At 42.5% G+C, this 21,847-nt stretch overlaps 1 protein-coding gene across 2 annotated transcripts in view; it reads left to right on the plus strand.

The window, feature by feature from the left end:
• LOC108157261 overlaps positions 1–21,847 on the plus strand; it is a 42,700-nt gene that overhangs the window by 14,276 nt on the left and 6,577 nt on the right. For both annotated transcript variants that reach the window (XM_017289239.2, XM_017289240.2), the window contains exons 7-10: positions 2,281–2,412; positions 3,911–4,078; positions 16,251–16,440; positions 21,570–21,721. In XM_017289239.2, coding sequence (XP_017144728.1) covers positions 2,281–2,412; positions 3,911–4,078; positions 16,251–16,440; positions 21,570–21,721 — 642 coding nt within the window. The remainder of the gene's footprint in view (positions 1–2,280; positions 2,413–3,910; positions 4,079–16,250; positions 16,441–21,569; positions 21,722–21,847) is intronic.

The raw sequence follows: 21,847 nt of genomic DNA on the forward strand, positions 1-21,847 counted from the left end.
CACAAATAAAAAAAAAGGAAAAGAGATCTAAAGCATATTAAAAATTCATTAAATAGAAAGCCGAAGGAAAGCAGAAGAAGGACTGCAGACAGCTTTAGAGCTGGAGACAGCTGGCAGAGACGATAGACACCGATAGAGCCAGAGACAAGGCTAAAACTGTGGCAGGATAAATGCCAGAGGCAGTACACAGTCTCTCTCTAGAGCAGTAGTTCAAGTAGCTGCTTGCCACATGCAATCCATAAGGAATACCATCAATCTTCGTTCTCCTGCCACAAGCACACACACACACACACACACACACACTGACAAATTGTATGTGCAGTGGCAGGGGCAGTGGCAAGGGCAGAGGCAGAGAGGAGGATGAGAATATATTGCAACATATTGTATATCTAAACGAGTTAATCGCAGTTTGCAGCTCAACTTGTGACAGTTTTGTGCGGCAGCTAATAAGAAAAAAGAAACAGCAAGAGCAACAATGGAGAATACAGACTTTTTTTCACATAAGAAATATCATAAATCACACACGACTTTCCCCCGCAGGAAGCCAGAAAGGAGCACGTAGAGTCTCTCTGTGGAGTGTGTTTTGACCACACACAAACAGCCATGGGATGTGTGTCCTTAAAGTGCAGTGGTCCGGCGGAGAGTGTGTGATGCCTTCGATTGGATTGCTGCATCCTTAAATGGATTACCGATAATATCATCGTGAAATGGGGGGATTTTCCCTAGGTGTTGAGTGAATTAACACACACACACACTCACACGATAGACATCCATTGAATTTTTAGGGATTTTTTCTATGGCTTAGCATTCCGAATGGCTTCTCCTGAATGGCATCCTTGGAATCTCTGTCTTTCTCTCGCTTTCAATTGGATTTCCACTAGAGAAGCAAAGACAAAGAGCTGCTTTGACATCAACGGAATATCCATTCAAAGCGGAATGAATAGATTTGTATTCTCTCTAATGGCGGGAGCATCGAAACCCCCTAACAAATCGATTATGACAAACCCAAAAATAAAACTGGAATAAACGGAAAAGTACACCCAAATATTCCAAGAAGGAATGTGCCACAACATTCTCCACCTTTTCCTGGCTTCAGTTTTACGGTCTGTATTTCAGTGATAAAAATTGTCGAATATTTTGTAGATTTTTGCTCGTTTTCCTTTTCTTAATTTGTGCCAATTTCTGAGGGTACTTCAGCTGCTGCTGCCATGTGGATTTTTATGCAAACTATGCAACAGAAATTGCACCCAACAGAACCATTTCCATGCCACTGCCAGTGCCACTGCCACACAGCAATTTTGTATCAATATAAAGGCCAGGGCACGCCCCAAAGTATGCCAAAAAAAAAAGAAAAGAAGAGAGCAAAAGCGAGAGCTCAAATATTTCCCATCGAATCGAAATGCTTTTACACAGCAAAAGTTTTATATATAGATATGCTCGTATGTCTGCCGATTGTAGCACATTTTTGGGGTGGCGGAAAACCCCACCCACTTTCCCCTCGTTTTTCCCTCCTTTTTCTCTGCTTGTGTGAATATAAATCTGTGTGCGTGTGAATTGGTTTGCATTGCGGCTCTATTATGGGTTTTACTTTTTATCACAACAGCAAAAAAATGTCATAACTTCAGGATACACAGGAGTGCAAGAGGCTGCCGATAAGCGGTTAAAGGATGTGTCTGTGTGTGTGTGTGTGGGTGTGGCATGCAACGTACCTTTATTGTTGTGAATATTTGAAAATTTTGGTAGACATTTGTATGGCTTTTTGATTGAAAATTTGATGATATGTATTATGGGTGTTATTTGATAATTTAGGAATTTTTTGAAAATTAATTGGGTATTTTTGATGAATTTCTTGAGAGTGTAATTTGGAGTTTTATGGATTAAAAATATCAAAAATTCCAATATTTATAGCTTGGTCTTGGTAAGAAAAACCCCCACTTTTCCATAGTTTTTCCTCTCTCGAATCTTCAATTTCTGTTAATTTTTTGGGCGACCCCTAAAGACCATATGTGCATCGTATTTGGAGTATCTTTATGGGCCACACGTGTGTGGCAAATATGTGTACGTGCCACCCATGTGTGGAGGAGCCAGCCAACAAATCACACATAAAATTTATTAGAAATTTCGTCTCAAATCAAAGTGAAAAGTGGCACCGCTGTCATGATGCACAGCTGAGGCGCCACCAGAGAAGCGCCTGCCATATTGTATTTTGAACCTTTTTACTAACGCATTTTCTTTACTCATACTCTGACACTTTTGTTCTCCTTTTGGTCTCCTTTCTAGGTACCAGGATATCTTGCACATACCAACATCGCTTCAGCAATTTTCAACATCATTGGGTCCAATTGTCGATGGACATGTAATACCAAATCAACCGTACAAGGTCATGGGGCATTATACGGAGCATTTCAGCCGGTTTGTTAAGCAATTCCCCTGTAGAACCCAGTAAGCTCTGACCCCAGCCCCACCCCTCTGCCACAATGCCACAATTCCTTGGCGTTTCGCTGCTTTGGGGAGCTGTCAAACATTCCTTGGGCTCCTCTCGCTCCTTGCACGACTATTTATTGTGCGTTACTTGATTAGACGTCTGGTATTTCTTTCTTTCTTTCGTTCGTTCGGGGAAAAGGCTTTCTCTGGCCCTCAGGTGAAAGTGAAATCGTCTGTAAGGAATCCGTAAGAGGCAAGACCATTTAACACGGCTATTTCTGCGTTGGCGTTTTGGGCCATCATCAAGCAAATTACATTTCGAATGTCACTTGTTTGGGGGCACTCAATGGGCACTCTTAGTGCTTACAAAAGGTCCTGCAATTGAGCCTTGAGCGTCACAAAATCAATAAGGATATAGGGACAGACCGCGTTGTAGGTAAAAACAAAAAAATACACAAATAATTGGGGGAATATATCGATCAAAAGGAGAGGAGCGCTGCTCTCAGTGCCACATAAATTATGGGCCATCCATCAATCAACTTCTGTTTTGGGGGAAAAGCACTCACCTCCTCAGAGGAGGAGGCAGGGAGGAGGCAGGCACGTGCCACACAGAGTAGACATAACCCCCAAGGGATAATCTAATAAAATGCGTGATTAATTTGATTTTAATTGTTATCCTTTTTGGCGCGAGAAAGTCAAACGTGTTTCGTTGCGAGAATAGAATAATAGCTGCCACAGGAAGAGCGCCATTAATTACGGGCAACAGACAGACAAACGGAAGGATACATCCGGGGAGGTAACGGGTGGATGGGTGTACGGGTTGACGGGCAAAAGTAAAACGAAAGCACGTTTCACACGATTGAATGTTGTTGCTTTTGTTGCTTCCGTTAATTACTTTAATCAGCGGATGACCTGAGGATTAAAGCTCTTACAGTAATGAATGGCAGAGAGCACTCCACTACACTCCAGTCCACCCTCTCTTTGAGGCATTTCTTTGCAATTTAACAAGTTTTGCATTTACTTTTATCGACGGAGGGAAAGTTTTCCCTTCAAGAATATAAGTTTTAATGCCCCTCTATGCCCCTCTCGCTCTGATATCTGCTGTGAAGCAACAGGACAACAATGGTTGAGGCAGGACTCTCGGAAGAGCACTTTTCATAGTTGTAGAACCATTTATCAGGCGGCAGCGGCGTAACAAGTTACGCGCCACAGGAAGAGGCAACAGAGGCAGCATCAGCCGCAGCAGCACTCGTTTTATTTTTTAGTGCTTTTAAGTCTCTGCGTTTTATGGGCCTTCATTGGGCTGTTCTTTCGATGGCCAGGCAGAGTGTGCACTGCGAGAAATTTTTGGGTAGAGATATGGCAGAGATAACAGTGCAAAAGGGGATCCATGTTTGACCCACGCTCTCTCTCTACCTTTCACTAAAACCCATCTCTGATTCTCTCTTAAACCATTCTTTATGCTCATCTCTCTCCCTCGTTCTAGTTATGATTTATTATTCGGCATCACGGAGTCAGAATCCTATCACACACTGGCCGCATTAGCACTCGAGGAAGGATTACGTGAAAATGAACGCGATAATTTATTACGCTTCTATATGCAGAGTCGCTTTGATGTACGCCCCGATTTGGCATTGGCTGCCACGCTAAAGAAGTAAGTGAAATTTATGTATATCCCTCGCCAGCACCAAAGCCGTGAATGGCCTCCAGGCAGGAGGCAGGAGGCAGGAGGCCTCCCTCCCCCATTTATAACTTAGTTGCATTTAACATAGTTCTATGGTGTGTGTGTGTGTGTGAGGCATGCTACTGCTTTGCATATGTATGTATGATGGCCGCCACAGCCATATCGTTCGTCTCAATTAGAATTGTTTATGTGGGGCAATTTGTTTGCTAAGTGCCGCAGATTAGCGACGCCTGCCACGTCGCCTGCCACGTCGCCTGCCACGCATTGACGTCAATGAAAAAGTACATTTTGCTTAAATATTTACTTTAAATTGTTATTTATACGCCGAAGCTGCTTAAAAGATATCCGAATTCGGTTTATTACGATCCCAAAGGACTCTAAATTGTAATAAATGAGAGAGAGAGTGGGACTGCCTGGACTCTTTGCCCTTGGGGCCCACGGACATTACTCCCTTCATTTTGCTGCAAAACAATGGACTTGGACATTGCCACTATCTCATTTTCAACAGAAGTTTGTGTCCTTGTTGCCAGCCTCTTCGGGGAAAGTTTTGTGTGCAATAAATAAATTGCACAATGCACACAGGACACTGGACACTGGACACAGGACCCTCCTGATGCACTTGCTCCCACACGCTCTTGCCACTCTTGAGGGGAATGTCCAGCCATGGATTTTAGTCGTTCCTCTCTTTTTTTTTTGCGTGTCATTCTATAAAACTTATTTGCACAAAAGATGCAATTGTTTTCCGAAAAAGATGCAGCAGTGCACAAGGATTATAAAAGGAATGTCCAAGCCATTCAGTAGCACACATGTTGGGAAAATGGGAAAACGGACAAGAAAAGCACAATCTAGAAGAAACGCCACGAAACACCAAAACGAATATTAAATATTCTACTGGGAATGGCCTTTGTTTGAGGACTTTCCTTTGGAAAATATAGAAAATAGAAATATATTTAGAATCCATTTTTATCGGTAGATTTAAATGGCCTGGAACAGGTTTTATTTTATTTTTCTATGATTTTCTATAGAGTTTTTAACACAAAAGATGAAATTGTGTAGAAAAATGTGTGACAAAATACACAAAAAAAAAAAAAAAAAAACAAAACAAAACAAAAACGAAAACGAAAACAACTAGTGTATCCGATAGATTTTAAAGAGAAAAGAAAGTAATTGAGGAAAAGTCTATATACCCTTTCTTTTTTAAATTACATTTTTAAATTTTTCAGATATTTTTTAAAAGAAAAAATTCAAGAAAAATTATATATTTTCGATTAATTATATAGATATTTTTTTCGAATTTTTGCCAACAAATTTTCTTTTCTTGTGGAATTTTTCGCCCATTTTCTTCATTATACGCCAATGCCATGGAAAACTTTCAGTATCCCAGTATTTTCTATAGAATTTTTTCCACAAAAGATGAAATTGTGTAGAAAAATGTGTGACAAAATATACAACAAAAATACACAAAAAAAAAAAAAAACAAAAACGACTAGTATATCCGATTCTGGGATAGATTTTAAAGAGAAGAAAAAGTAACTGAGAAAAAGGCTGTATACCCTATATTTTGTAATTTAGTTTCCAAATTTTTAAGATATTTTTTAAAAGAGAAAATTCAAGAAAAACTAAAAAAATTAGATTAATTATATAGATATATTTTTTTTTTGGGAGTTTTTCCCCCATTTTCCCCATTATATTTGTATGGCTTTCCCTGACTCTAATGCCATGGAAAACTTTCAGTATCCCACATTTTGAGAAGGTGAGAGAGATACTTGCAACCCAAAGAAGAAAAAACGTATCTAAGCTTCGGGGCAGGCAGGCACTGAAGCACTCCGCCCGAAGCAGCGGATAACAGCAATAACACCACGCAAACAACAAACAACAAAAGCAGTACAACAGCAACAACAGCAACAAACAAACAATGCAACAAAACACATGCAACAGCAACAACAGCAACAAAAAGGTTTGGGGGCTATGGGCACGAAAACGAAGGACAAACAAACGATTGAAAGGAAGTTCACACAATCAACAACAGATGCGCTTTTTCACATACGAAATAACTGGTGGAAAAACAGGGAAAAACTCTCCAGGGGAAATTGTTTTGTATGGCGTTGCAGGGCGCTGGTGGCATGTGGCAGGCAGGCTTTGCTTGTAGCAGCAGCACATACGAGCATTTGTAGCACTTCTCCGACTCTCTCTCTCTCTCTCTCTCCCTCTCTCTTTCTCTCTCTGTTAACTGCATCCCAGTGGCAAATGCTTTGTTGTGTCCGTCATTGAATTAAATGGCAGCCCCAAACAGCATTCTGCAACAGCGGACAAACGGACGGATAGACATCCCCCGGACACATTGACGGACAATGGCGCTGCATTTCGTTTCGTTTCGTTTCGTTTTGGAGGAGAAAGAACCTAACCTCCCTTTCGAGGCGACTCAAATTCCAGGAATTTATTCCCCGATTGAAACTTGAAGAGAAACATTTCCACATGAATAGAATTATGATTCGAGAGTAACAGAAATACCAATTTAATTGTGTTGCATGCATCACTCCAACACTGATAATATCTGCAGCCTAAGGGAATGTGATAGCTCCATAGAAAATTCAGAACAATAGATCCATTGTTTCCCAATTTGAGTGTTGGAATGGAGCTCCCACTTTGACCCCAGTTTCAGGCCAATGCTTTTATGAACTGCTACCCACAGAATACCAGATGTTGCATCTATCTTTTGTTCCGAAATTCGGTAAAACATTCAAGGATTGCATTTCAATACACCTCAGGACTTTGCATAGAGTTTCTGTGTAATATGTGCATAATTTACAGATATTATTCCTCGTGTTTCCTTGTTCAAGCACAAGCCTGAAAGAGAGGCCTCTCATTCGCTGTCAAATTACACCCCTTGAGGCACATTTTGGATGACTTTCACTCAAGAAATCACAAGATAATTTCATTTGCTCATCTCTCAGCCGTAATTTCTCTCATAATTTCTTTTGGCCTTTGAGAAGCCTTAAAGCGTAGACAATTGCTTCCGCAAGTTTGCTTCAAATTTCATTTTGGCTGCCAAGAGGCACCGGCAATGGCACCTTCAGCGTTCAGCAAAGTGTGTCCTGGGAGAGGACCCTCCAGTGTGCACTCTTTTTGCCATTTTATCTGGGCGGCAGTGGCTGCAAGTTTTTAAGGCCAAACATTTGTAACTTTTAGGCATTGCTGGGGCACTTTCAAAAATTCTGTACTTTATGGCAGGTCCTTTGGGGCAGGCCAGCAGCAGCGGCATCAGCAGCAGCAATAGGTGTACAGGAGAGACCTGTTATCCGACCCCTTTTAGCATGCTTCGAGCGTGTTTTCCATGGGCTGCATTTAATGGCCGCCCAGATACAGTTACAGATACAACAGGAAGGTGGCCTTCTCTATCGCTTTGCCGCCCAAGCAAGCTACTGCCTCAATCGGCTCTCCTTCGGGGCTGTGCAGGTCCACCTTTGTGGCTGTTTGCCGGAACCTCTCGCACATGTGCACTCGCCACCAAAAATTTGCTTTTCTAACATTAAAAATTGCCCCAAAACACAGCAGCAGCAAAATGAGCAGCAACCAATAGCTGGACAGACAATGGCTTAAGATTACACTGAAAGAAAAATACAGGTAGATTACAAAAAAATTAAAAATGGGCTCTTAAGAATTTTTGTGGTAATAAAACAAGCTCTGAAATAATTTAAATGGAAATTAAATTTAAAAATTGAATTAAACATTTTTTTAATATTTTGTATAAATAAAAAAAAAAAATTTTAAAAAACAACAGGCCAACAACAATTTTCCCTAAACATTTTTTTTAGATAAAATTTTAATAGTTTGCTCAAGTTTTTATCGTAATTTTCTACCGACAATTTATGTATTTAAAAAAATGTTCTCAAACAATTAAAATGAGAGTTGTACATAAAAATGGCACTAAAAAATAAATTCAATTTTTTTTATTAAAAAAAAAAAAACATTTCGATTCAAGACGGTTTCAAAAAGGTGTCGGATTGAAGAAATATTCGGAATAGACTGGTAAGAAGTGAGTGATAGGTCCAGACTGAATTCAGACTTAAAATATATTTAAAATGGATTTTTCAGAATTTCTGTGGTATTAAAATTTTCTCCTAAATAATTTAAATGGAAATTAAATTTAAAAATTGCATTAAAAATTTTTTTATTTTTTTTATAATTAAAAAAAAAAAAATAACAACAGTCCAACAATAATTTTCATTAAATATTTTTTTTAGATTGAAATTTTAATATTTTGTTCAAGTTTTTACTTTTCTAGGAAATATTTAAGTTTTCCCGAAGTTGTGATTTAACTCCATTACTGTTCTTCATTTATGAAGTATTTTGTTGGTGGTGAAAATTGTTTTCTCTAAGTGTAAGAACCCCAGACCACAATAGAGGTCCCAGGCGCCAGGCGGCAGGCGGCAGGCGGCAGGCTCTAGGCCCCTGTGCCGCATGTTAATGAGTTCCATGGCAGGCAATTGCCCCGAAATTGTTTTTGTGTGCGCCGGCCCCTCGTCTAAATAGCTTTGTCCGCTCATGGGGATCGTCCTGCAACTGGCCCGTCGGGGGTGTGGATGGATGTTGCTCCTAATTGCAGGTGTTTTTGATTTACACTAGCCATGAAATTGGCCATTTTGGCATGTCTGTCTGTACTTTTAAACGAACGCTAACCTGACACACATTCGCTCTGGCTGCCACCGAGATTTATGGCCATTCGAAATTGTCTACCAGTTGCCTGTGGTACTTAGAGCCAAGTACTACTACCAGAGCGAGAGAGAGGGAGACAGTCCAAGGGTACGAATGGCTGCTGGACCATTGAAAAGGCAATTATTTAGTGCTGGCATTTGTATCCGTATCATCTAAAGGATTTAGCGCATGAAAGAGGGAGGATCTGCTTGGAGGACGAACAAGATGAAGCTCTTACACATTTCACTTGAGCAATCCTCATTGTGTGTCTCCCTCTCACTCTCCTTTTGGCTCTGAGAGAAATTGCAGGTGCAATCCCCCAGACTATTTTGTAATAAAATTGAATTTTCCCTGGGAATTAAATTTTCCAACTCAATGGCCAAGGATTGTGCAGAGAAAGTAAGCTTAAATTGAATATTTTCTAGTTGATTATCAAATAAAATTAAAAGAAAAGCACTTACCCCTTCGGGTGCCTCTTCTTTCCAGCACTTACACTTTCCCAGTGTGGCTTAGCAGGTCTGCTCCTCCAGAAAAGGTCGCTCATTTCTCGGTTTAAATTTCATTTACATTTCTCTTTCTTAAGGAGGCAACCTTATGCCTTAAGTCTGTCAAGGCCTTCCCTCATTCTTTCATTTTCTTTATAAACTGTTGCTTAGTCGCATAATCTGGTGGCTTATCCCCCCCTTCTTTCCCCCCCCGAAAGACACAGCACACACAGAGAATATTGACCCAACTCAAAAGTGTCGCTGACAGCTTTATATTGTCGTTTTAATTTCCAGCAATTTATAAACCGCAGCCGAGCTCTTTAATTACCGTTCTGGCCACGAAAAGTTGTTGTTGGGCCACGAGACGCCATAGATAACAGCAGGGCCAGCCCCAGCAGAGGGAAAGAGAGGGGAGACCGAGGACTGCCTGTGGCCGAGTGGCAGACAGAGGGTCAACAGGGAACAACAACAATGCCAGGGGCGTGTGACCGACCAGCTAGCAGACGCTTAATAGCATCAACTTATTTATTATAATATTATTTATACAAAAAAATATGCAAAACCGAGCGCACGCTTGGGTCATGGATATGCCTCAGTTCTGTGGCAGCCACGATCCTTGGCGACTGGCGACAGGCGGCGCTCGTTCGGGGCTGCCTTAATTTATTGTCCTAGGGCCGTGCTACAGGAAGTTGCATACATTATGAGAGAGGACGTACCCGCACAGAGTAGAGTCCTGCGTAGAGCCCTCTGTGGAGGATGTCGATGTGGGTGGCGGCTATACAAAAGCCATAAACTTTTAAATGGCATCGCTTTCGGCCTTAACATGCATTTGGTTGCATGCCTCATAACCCAACAGGATTGGAGCATCTGGAACTAGTTGCTCCACTTTTATTCGTTTCATTTGGACCCCCGAAAAACTTCTATCGTAAATATTCGCTCGGGCTCTCCAAAAAGTTTTCTTCTACTCCTGTTTTTTTTTTTTTTTTTGGAACGTGTTGTTTACACGCTGAAACATCATAAATTACATGCGTGGGGCATGCCACTCGCACACTGAAAAACACGCCTCTTGTGTGTACGCGCGCACGCGGTACGAGGCTCGAGCTCAATCTGTTTTGCTCTGTGTGTATGTTCCCTGCCACACGCATGGGGCAGTGGCAGCGGCCAACCAGATGCCTCCTGGGATCTCTGGGACTCTGCAACTCTGGATCTCTGCCGCTGACATGCATTTTGTAGAAATTTCGATTATGCAACGGCCCGAATGCAAACAGCGGCGCTTCAAGCTCTTGAAAATTATATATTCCGTTGTGTTTCGGTTCCGTTTGGTTCTGTCCCGGCAGCAGCCTATAAAAATATGTAAATTGCAAAACCATTTTTCGAGTGCGGAAATTTTATTCATGAAGTGCGAATGCCTCTTGAGGATTTGGCTTCGAAATGTGTGAATGATCCAGGGAATGTGATTCCTGAGTGCATATCTGTTGATGATTACTACTTATATGCAGGTGGGAGTGATGCACCTATTTATTCAGCCCCAATTAGGGCGAAAATAGTTGGCGAAAGGTTGATTTTATTTACCAAATCTACAAAAAATTTAACAACATTCTGAGGGAGGTTACACCATGCCCCAGTCTTGAATTCCGTGCAGTGTTTCAGACACCTAGAAAAAAAGCTTTGAAATTTTTTATCGTTTCACTTAGATTTAAATATCTAAATTATTACTTGGGAGCCAAGAGTGGAAATAATTTATTTAAATATATTTATAATTTAAAATAAATATATATCATATTTATATTAAATATTTTCATATTTAAATTAAACAAATTTCCCACAAATTAAATATAATATATTCATTTTAAAGTGTTTTGTATTTAAATTAAATATGTGCCTTATTTAAATCAATGTAAATTCTACTTAAATTTACTGTTTTTGTATTTAAAAGGCAAATATTTAGTTTAAATATGTCTGTGCTCTCTCACTGTACTGAAATATTAAAGTTTTTCTCATATTTCTGATATGTTCTCATATTTAAGTGTTCTCGTTAGTGAAATTCTGTTCTTAAATTCCAAACAAATTTGTATTAATGCCTGAAATTAAAAGGAAAAGTTTTTGCTACAAAATCTGTTGGGTTTTTTTCTGGTTTTTTTGGTATTGAATCCATAAAAAATATTGGCTGAAAGGCTTGCTTGCCGGGTTCATTATTTTGGTTTGCGTTTCGATGCATCAATGGGAGAAGAGCTTTCCACGGGTAGATTTCTTTCATATATCAAATGTGGTACTGTTTCACCTTCAAAAATGTGTGCATATAAGTATTTCCACCGCATTCTGGCTTCTGCTGCATTTCCCTTTAAGCTTCTTTTGGCAATCTGTTCATCTCCCGCTCATCCCTCAGATCTTCCTTCAGCTGGGTTGCACAGTGTAATATAATGGTGCTTATTGCACAGAAGTACTCAGTCGCATGGAAATGGTGTTTGCATGCCACCCAGAGCCACGCCACAGCGTGTGTTGCACGCTTGCAGTTATTCATAATCGTTTGTCAGTGGCTGCCACACATATGTTAATCCACACAAACACCCACACGTCCGCCTAGAGGGGGGGGGGGGGGGGGCAGCACGCAAAGCGGCCACAGCATGCGGCATAGCAATTTAGGGGCTAAACAGCTTGGGCGTGTGCAAGGGTGCGTATACGCAATATATTACATGAATATTATATTCCACAAACACTGACCATAAAAGCCAAAAGAGCGGCGATCGCAACAATAAATAATTGAAAAGCTGGGGCCATCCGATTGTTAAATATCACAACAATTACCATGTCACCGAACTGCATTAGTGGGGCGCTATTTTGACTCTCATTAGGGGTCCGCGATTCGCGTGGAGTGGCATCCAAAGAGAGCTTGCCTCCTGGAGTGGCTGCCAGCGGAGAGAGATAGAGACTGCTGTGTGTATTCGAGTGTGTTTTGGGTTCATGAACCCCAACAGACGTGCCACCACTCGTGAGGCATTAACGCCAGTTAGTGTTCTGTAAGCAGAACTCTCGTTTCCCTTTAGCTTTGGCTTTGCTTTTGCCCTGCTTGTTGTGCCTGTGTGGCATATCAGATGTTGCGAGAGGGTTCTGGGTGATTAAATGGATTTGAATTTACTCGTTTTTCTCTCTCAGCCAAATGGGGAGACTTTGATTTGAGCTCCAGCCCCCCCGGGAAAGTATCTCTGTGTATGTTTACCCTAATGATGGTTGCTTATATGGGAATTCACAGGCAACTGGGAGGTGGAGCCCTTGAGAGAACACCTTTAATGGGTTTCTTAACATTAAATACCATATCATCCCACCATTATTTCCTGTCTACCTCTCTTCCAGTGTGGCTTAGCCGTGGAGGCTCTTTTTCACCATTTTTCGACCAAAATTGTCATTAGAAAATGCAATTTTAAGCTGAAAATTGCATTTTATAGCACAGAAGGAACTGAAAGTCTCCACCATTTCGTACTTCATTAGCAAAACTCCTCAACAAATTCATTACGGACTCTCGACTCGACTCGACTCCATGCAGCGGCAGCGGCAGCAGCAGCAGCTGCCAAATATCTAGGGCACTAGAAAATTCTGTGTACCCAAGTGTGGCAGCCAGACAGGGGAACACACATCCGTATCCGTAGTGGCTGTCGTATCTGTATCTGTATCTGCATTGGAGTCAGAGTCAGTGTCGGAGTCGGAGTCGTAGTCTCTGTCTGTGGCTGTGTCCTGTGTCCTGTGTGGTCTCTCTCTCTCTCTCTCTCTCTCTCTCTCTCTCTCTGGTGGCAAAAGTGTTTGTTTGAGTGCGGAAATATTTAAAGTGTCACATACGCTCTTCGGAAATTAAATGTGAGTGTTGTGCTTCACGCTCCAGAAAGGAGCAACGGATGTCCTGAGCCCTCCTCTAAACACACTGAACACTGAACAACCAGATATGTATTTAGGAAAAGACTAAACACTAAACACTTTCGAGTGGCTTAACAGGGAGATCCCACCCAAGCAGGAGGCAGGAGAAGGGTCGTAACGATGGTAATTGGTAGCAAATATGGTTAAAATATAAGAAAATAATAGAACTCTCTTGTATAAAAGATGGTAGACTGATGTTTAATCTGTTATTTTGCCTGGGGTTCTCTACTTTTGTTAGACAGTGTTCCTTTCAGGTGGCACTTTCCTGCTAGATTTGATCACACTTCTGTGGATGTGGCAGGGCTTCTCTCTCCCTCTCTCTCTGAATGGTCATTGCTTTGGTCGCCTCTCAAGGTGTGTGTTCTGGGCGTGGCGGTGTCTGCTTTTGTGTGCTTTTCCTTTTCCATTTTCCTTGCTTTGTTTTTGTTCTGCTGCTCTGCTGCCTCTAGTCTTGTCTGCCGCCAGTGTTTGTTGTGCATATTTCTGGTGCGGCCCATTCATGGGTGTTTTGTTTGCTTGTGTTTCGAGTGTTTTTGCGGTTGGTTTTTTCGAGTGTTTGCCAGCGTATGTTGTGGGCCCTCTTTTGTGGCTGCGTTGTGCGGTGCGTATACGCATTCGTATTTATTTAATTAGAGTTTGTTCTCCACCCCACTTGTTGTTTTTCTGTCGTCGGTCGTTGGTCGTGTGGTGCATCCCAAATCTGATTTTACCCCATGAGATTTTTGAAATGTTTTTAAGCTGGGGTTTTCGCCCCCCCCTCCCCCTCCATTGCACATTTCGGACAAACTTTTAATTAAGCATTTTCGATGGTCGTTTCTGTTTGTTTTTCCCTCTCTCCCGCTCTCGCTCTCCTTCTCATTCAGGATTTCGAGCAATTTCCAAATTGTATTTGTCGCCAGTCGAGGCGTGTTTGATGGACAACTGAAAAGTTTCTCCGCCATCTACGAATGTTAATTCGGTTTTTCCCATGCATTTTTAATTAATTATGTGTATGCCCCGAGCAGCAGCGGACTCAATGCGGCTTAAGCTCGTATTAATGCCACAGTGCCACACAATTTAAAGGAGATCAAAAATTGTGATCCTTGCTGGGCTTTAAAGTGGCTTGAAGCCTCTGGCTGTGGATCTTCCGCGTATGCCAGATTTTATATCTAATATAAACCGCAAACAAATAAAAAGCGTTGCCATAGCGGCAGGATGCCTGTTCCTGCTTCGATTCCGCTTGGCAAATGCAAACATGTGTCTCCGGCAACATCCTTGGCATCGCAGAGGGAAAACTCGAGCAGCAGCAGGGAGAACAGAATCGCGCAAGAAATGTGAGAAAATAGCGTCGTCTTGGGGCTCCATCCTTGCACCATTCACGAGTGGCTCCATGGGCCCTCCTTTGCTTCGCTCTGTTTCGCCCGCGGGGGGGCTGCTGCTGTCTGAATGGAGGTCAAAGTGCATAACTTAAGTAGCCGACAATAAAATGCATAACATGGCATACAAAACACAAACAGACAGCAGGCAGAAGAGGAAAAGCCAAAGGAAAGGAAAACTAAGTACAGACCGTACGAAAATGTGGAAAATATGGCTCTATTTATTTGTACATTAGGCCAAGATGTTTCGCCGTTGGCCTGCCTGCCACACATTTCGTACCTCTTTTACAAATACACATGTATTGGTGTGTCTCTGTGTGTGTGTGTGTGTCTGTGTGTGTTTGTACCTGCCTCAACAGCTGCTAGCAAAAGGCCAAGTGTTGTGCTTGACATGTACAAGCCCCAGCCCCAGCCCCAGCCCCAGCACAAGCCCCATGCCCCATCCCCAGCCTCAGCCCCCAGCTCCAGGTCTAGAGTGGGATTTTTCTGTGCCGCTGCTGCTGCCTCTCCCGCTGTGGCATAATAATTTCATGCTGAGCTGGCCCCCCCCCCCCCCATATCATGCCCCCTCTAGTGGTGTGTCGTGTCATGTCGATTTATCTAATGGAACAGTCGAGTGTCACACGGACTGGTTGCAAAAACAAATTTATTAAAGGCAAAAACACAGAGAGAATTAACAATGTGACAAAGGGAGCAAAAACGGAGTGGAATGGAATAAAAGATTGTGGAAAATTAAGGTGACCAAAGATGTGATATAAAATACGGTAAACATATATATAATACGACTAAAATTGAAGTATAGTTGTATATTTTGGAATAGAATGTATTTATGGGATGTGCACTTCACAGATAGCCTTCTGTTTGTAAGGGGGCGGATCAGGCGGATCGTTGAGGTGGTGCTTCCAGAGAAGTTCTCACAGAGGCCGTCATTGAATAAAATTCTCGGTCCTATGAAACGGGAGAGCGGATCGTAAGAACAAGCGCAATACCTCTCTCCGATCAGAGCGCTAACAGAGAGTGCTGTAAGCCGACTGTTAACCCGGTAGCGATAACAGGTGCTGTTAACCAGCGGTGCTAACAGCGCTGTTGTTCTGTTATGGGAGCAGCTCCCCTGAAAACTTTCCTTACATACGTGTAAAAGCCTTAAGAAGGTTTTGCCAACCCCAGAAAGTATATCTATACCTGATCGGCATCAATAGCAGAGTCCATATACCGAGTATCATGAAGTCGAAGCATGTGTTCCATTTGGAAAGCTCTTACCTGTCTTTCGACAACGAACAAAGGCATAAAATCCACGAAATTTCTGGGAAAAACGTTCAATTATTCGAAAGTCCCACAAATCTGCAATAAAATTACATACCAATCAGCGAAAATCCTCCTTTGGTTGCATTAGTTGCTCATTGTTGTCCGGTGGTTCGAGTGGTTCGGTGGTTGCTCCACGGCGACGGCTATGGCGACGGCGACTCCTGCTCTGGCACAAAAGCCAACCGCGTAATTAAGCTTTACGTTCCACGAGTAAACACAAATACACTCGAAACACACACTGCTTGAACACTCGAAGCACTCAAACAGATGCGGACACGAGAGCCAGGAGCCATCCAATGTTAACAATGCACATTACGCATACGCCACGTACACCATAGCTATGATGCTCCACTTGTTTCATGCCTCTCTCTCTGTCTCTCTCTCGCTCTCTTGCAGATACCAGGACATGTACAACAATCCGATTAAGGCCACTAATTTGGAGCATCGTGATGTGGTGCTGGACATACTGTCCGATGCCCGTGTCGTTGGGCCTCTACTGCAGACGGGTATGTTCCATGCGGATGTCAATCGGCGCAATTATATGTACGTATTTGGCCATAACAGCGCAACGGGACCGTACGCCAACGTAAGTATTAGCCGAAACGACTACCACTACTGTACATATATTCCAAAAGGCTCGACCAAATGGCCGATTCCAATTACGCACTCCATAGAACTTTTAATTTAAACACTCGTCGGCGGTCACGCGGACCCCGCCAGCACTCCTTACCCCGTGTCTCTCCAGTGAATCGTTTTCCCTTTCGCTGTGTAAAATAAACCCAGCATGTGGTTGGGGTATCTAATGAGTTTTCATGATGTACTCCTCACTCTCTCTGTCGCTCTCAATAATGGACAATAATGCTGGAAAAGTTTTAGGCGGAACTCGGGGCCCTCATTGGCTTGTTATGTTTTGTTCTTCTTGTTTTTTTTTTTTTTTGGCCAAAAACAATTCACAAGTTTTCAGGCAGCGAAAGGCCGCGAATGATCGTAATAAAGACAATGAACCCTCGCAGGGGTAACAAAAATCCTAGGCAAAAAAAAGGACGAGTGGTTTTAGATACCCTAGAAAATATTTTTTTTTTTTTTTTGCTGCATTGAAGAGGATCTTGGGGGGTTTTAACAGGGATACCCTGTCTTTCTGTGGCAGAAAGATAGCCTTAAGATTGGAGGCATTGTTTTGCCCTAAAAAGGAGATCCTTTCCCATTCTTTTCTCCATAGAAAACCATATACCCCCTCCGTTGTTAGGGTGCCAGAAAAAAACAACATCTACATCGAAGTTGTCCTTTTGCCTCTTTTGTCTAACCAGACGGCATGGAATCCCTCTTGACTTAGGGTTCATTTGTGTCCGACGACGGGTCACTCTCTTCACCCAACAGAGAGTGGGCGGGGGTGGAGGGGGAGGCAGGGTTATTTGTGTCCGAGTCTCGTTGTTCGCTTGGCTTGGCTTTTGCCAGAGTTTTATGGCTCTGTCATGCTTATGGATTTGTTACTGATTGCCTGGCCAAGATAGCTTTGTGTTGCCATGAAGCCACTGTCCTCTCACTGTCCCCTCGTTGTCCTGTGTGTCCTCTACCCTATAGATAAATGGGCATATTGATTTGTCGTTAAGATGATTAAATTGATAAGCAAATTAGGGAGCACAGCACAGCAGAGTACAGCAATTGTTAGGGAAGGTTTATGTTTCCTCCTTTGAGGGCTCGAAGGGTCCTCCAAGCTTCGTCTATGCCTCAGACACTGACATAATGAATTTGAAACAACAACTCCTAGTAGAATCCTCAAAAACAAAGGCGACACTCCACTATATTGTATAGCAGAGAAAAAAGTTATTATTTTGTATTATATATATTTTGCTGGCAACTTTTTGGCTAAGCGAATTTTTATGGCCATAGTTTTGCGGCAGCAGTGCGGTGGGTGGTGGGGGGGGAGGCCATAAAACAAAACTGCAACTGAAACTGCAAATAGATGAACAGCTCAGGGTCCTGCAGTCGCATCCGGGCGAATGTCCTTTTAAATGCGACAACAGCTTGCGCATAAGCGGGGTGCAACAACTTTTTAATAGCCCCGCAATTAAAGTATCGCAAGGATACATGTATATGTGCCACAGTGGGCCGCATAAGTCTTCTGATAAATTGCTGGGCTGCCATTGAAACGAAAGTAGCCAAATAAGAGGCAGGAACATGTTTATGCCACAGGCTGCTGGCTGATATACGAGCAGCTTCCCCGGCTTGGCTCGCATTAGTTGCAGATAAATTACGAGAAATAAAATTCACTTAAATATTTCATGCTGCCGCCGCCAGCTCGCTCATGGGCGCAGCATGAAAGGAAGGATGTCAGGGATAAGCGGAGTGCCGGCGTGCCTACAAATTATCGGCCTGTCCTGTCGCCAACGCAAACGAGTGGCAGGCGGCAGGCGGTCCACCAAGAAGCCGGCAAAACAAACAGTCAGACAAGTTAAGACTCAGGCGAGTACACACACGCTCTTCAATCGACTTTGTACTACAATGCTGAAAAGCATTTGATATACCCTGAACAGAGAGGGTAGCTATCATTCTACGTAGGCTTTGGCAACAGGCAGAGAAGGTTGAACAGAGCGAGCAGGAGAGGAAAACGTGTCCAAAACTGCACGATTTCCCGTCATGCACAAGCAATGTGTTTTGTTGTTGGATTCTGGGGACCGAAGCGGACCGTCTCAAGGGTGTATTACCTAGAAATCTCTTCTATCTGCAGTGTCTCCCAAGGGTATCCCCAAAAGTCTTACTGTTTTTCTACCACTCCAAGAGTATATCCGAAAACATTTTTTTTTGTGCAACTTCTTTCGTCTGAATGCGAATGAATTTGTGCATAAACTGCGCTTCTGTGGCTCGAGCGGAATGCTTCAAGTGGCAGGCCACTCACTGGCTTCCCCAGAATGGACCACGCCCCTCCGCCCCAACGACTGCAGCCCGACCATATATCTTGTTGAGTCCTGAGCCGCGGGCATATTGTGAAACTTTTTGGCACATGTCTTGCATGTCTTGCAGTTGAGATGCTCAGACCTCAAACCCAGACACAGATACAGATACAGATATACGGATACAAAACGTTCCAGCCCCGAAAAATGCTCCAAGGAGACTACTTATTTACTTGGGGGCTTGAAGTGTCTGCCCCTCTCTCCGAGGAGCTGTTATTGTGGGCTCCTGGCAATTGTTAAAAATAGCGAAAAGTATTCCAAGAAAAGATATTAATCCCCTTAAAAAAAAGGGGGGATTTTCAGCTGTAAGGCGATTTGCGGGAAGGATAACTTAATTGAATTTAATCCCAGAGACAAAAACACACACAGAGAAAATGTAGAAAAATAAACAAACGACACACAGAGAGAGAGAGAGAGAGAGAGGTCTCTGCTCCTCTGGAGATTAAGATTTCCTTTCGATGTTGCCATTTTTCCTATTTTTTTTTTAATATCCCCAAACCCCTCGCAAAAGGCATAAACCCAACGAGCCGAAAACTTTTCCACAAAACAAGTTCCAATTTATTTCATCATTTAGGCATTGAAGATGGAAGGCCATCGTTCGGCTTTTTTGAGGACAGCTTAATAAGTTTTCCATATTAAATTCAACAATTTCACCGAAAAACCCCGTAGACAAACGTCATTATCATCGCATTCTAAACGCGGTCAGCATCCCAAGAATTCCACCACAGACCCACAAACAAACAACAAAAAAGGCAAAAAAAAAAGGAGGAAAAAACTTGAAGTATGTCCCGTCTGGTGGGTTTTTCTTTACTTTTTTTTTTGGGAAAGTTCTTCTGGTTTTTTTTTGTGTGTGTGTGGGTGTGGCATTTCCTTGTGCCGCCCCCACTCGTGCTTTTTGATAAGAATGCGAAATGGCTGTTTGAGGAAGGAAAAGAAATTTATGAAAATAAAATAAATATAAACCGAAACTAAAGTTTTACACAGCAACAAAAAAAAAATAGGTTGGTGGATAGTCTTGAGTTTTTGGCACACAAAATATCCCTTTAAGTGGCTCAGCCTTTAGCAGAAGGGTATTTCTACCCAATTAAAGACCACCTGGGATGGGGGTGGGGTGCCTGGGCCTGTATCTTATTGCTAATTCCATAGAATTACACAGAGATGAGAGTAAATTATGTGGGGGTGCCACACCTCGGCACATTCCAGGCCCCTACCTCCCTCTCTGGGAGCCAATATTTTTGGAAATTTTACACGCTGCGAGTGCCGTTAACTCCATTAGGTTTATTACGACAAATGGCGCCGAGTCAAATTGTTGCTTCCGCCCCGTGCCCCAATGCCTTGGGGCAGGCGCAACATAAATTACAAAAGTTACGCATTAATTTCAAAATTGAATTTCCGCCTCCGTTCCCGGTATCTTTTTTCCCATGAATTTCCTGCAACTTTAATATAAAAATCGCCCACCCCCCGCCCCCCAGAAATTTTGGAGATTGGGTAATTTCGGACAGGATGTGCGCCAACGCGTTTTGGGTCATTGGAAAGAATAAATATTTAAATAATATAATATCTGTGGGAAATTTATGAATATTCCGTAATTATTCATTTACAAATTCAATTGAAAATTACCATTAAATTAAAGCGGAAATACAATTTTGTTCAGGGTAGGAAAATTATTTATGGAAAATCCATTGATTTGTTTGCTAAAACTAAATATTAACATAGTCTTTTGGCCGGCACTCAAATTGATTGATATGAAAATATGGCAGGCTTTTCTCGCGCCGTTTTCCACCGCAAAAATAAGCATAGGCAAAATGCTGGGGGGAAAAATCAATGGGAAAAACTTAAAAAAGCTTCACTTTGATGCTATCTGGAAAGCTGAAAGGTTATTGAACCGCATATTCCATCAAACGTCGGAATGCTCGCTTTTCGCTCAATAAAAATCCGCAGCGTAAGCCTTGTGTCGTGTAAAGCCAATATTGAATGGCGTCGTTTTGCTCACACAATTGCCACACAGAAATGAAAATGAAAATCAAAATCAAAAGCGAAAATTCATCATTCATAAATGCCATAAAAGGACAGGCAGGACGGGCAGTCCGAGAGGACACTGCTCAGACAGACGGCGAGCGAAATGCTTTGTGACTTTGTTACATTTTTCATGGCGCAACAATAAAAAGCTGGGCTTTATTACCTACTTACACACAGACAGCCAGAGCCAGAGCCAGTCTCTTCTGCCTTTGGCCTTGTCTGTGTTCGCTTGGCTAAATATTTATGCATTCCGTCTAAGAAGATTGATGCCTGGGTGCCACAAAAAAACCGAAAAGAGAAAAGAACATTTCGCACTGATCGGAAGGGTAGCGAGAAGGAAGCCATTTGCACCGATTTTTGGTTTACTTTCAAGAGTCCATGGGTTTTGGCAAGAGGTTTGTAGAAGGAGAAGCCTTAAGGGCAAGATCTACCCCAATCCGCGATAGAATTTCCCTGTTTTGGCTTGCAGTTCGAGCCATACTCCTTCCTGCCTGGCCTTTCACTCTTTCACTCCTTCAATCTTCTTTAAATGCTGCCTTGCTTCCCTTAATCACTCCGTAACTATAATAAATGGGTTTCCCTTTCATCGATGGATTACTAATTGCCGCTACTTTAACACCAACTTTCAACAGCTTAGAGCTGGGCAAGGAGGCGGAGGAGTAGGATGAGGAGGAGAGTATTCTCGCAGCAGCTTGATTTACTGATGATTCTGTAATACATATAAACGAGTATTTTTCACTTACAGCTACCGCATAGCATTATGGGCGAGGAATTGGCGTTTATCTTTGGTGCGCCTTTGGCTCCCGCAGGTCCTTTTCCCAGCCATAACTATACGATGCAGGAAAAGCTGCTTTCCGAGGCGGTAATGGCATATTGGACGAACTTCGTAAAGACCGGGTGAGTACTGGACTTTGAGTTAAAAGTGCATTTCGAGGAGAAAGTTGGGCGAAGTCTGCGGGATGTGGGAGAGGGGGGAGGAACATCAACACGAGAAGAGTCACAGTCCTGCATGCAAATGCGGAC

Source organism: Drosophila miranda, chromosome 2 (genome assembly GCF_003369915.1).
Source record: "Drosophila miranda strain MSH22 chromosome 2, D.miranda_PacBio2.1, whole genome shotgun sequence".
In the NCBI taxonomy this organism is placed as follows: domain Eukaryota; kingdom Metazoa; phylum Arthropoda; class Insecta; order Diptera; family Drosophilidae; genus Drosophila; species Drosophila miranda.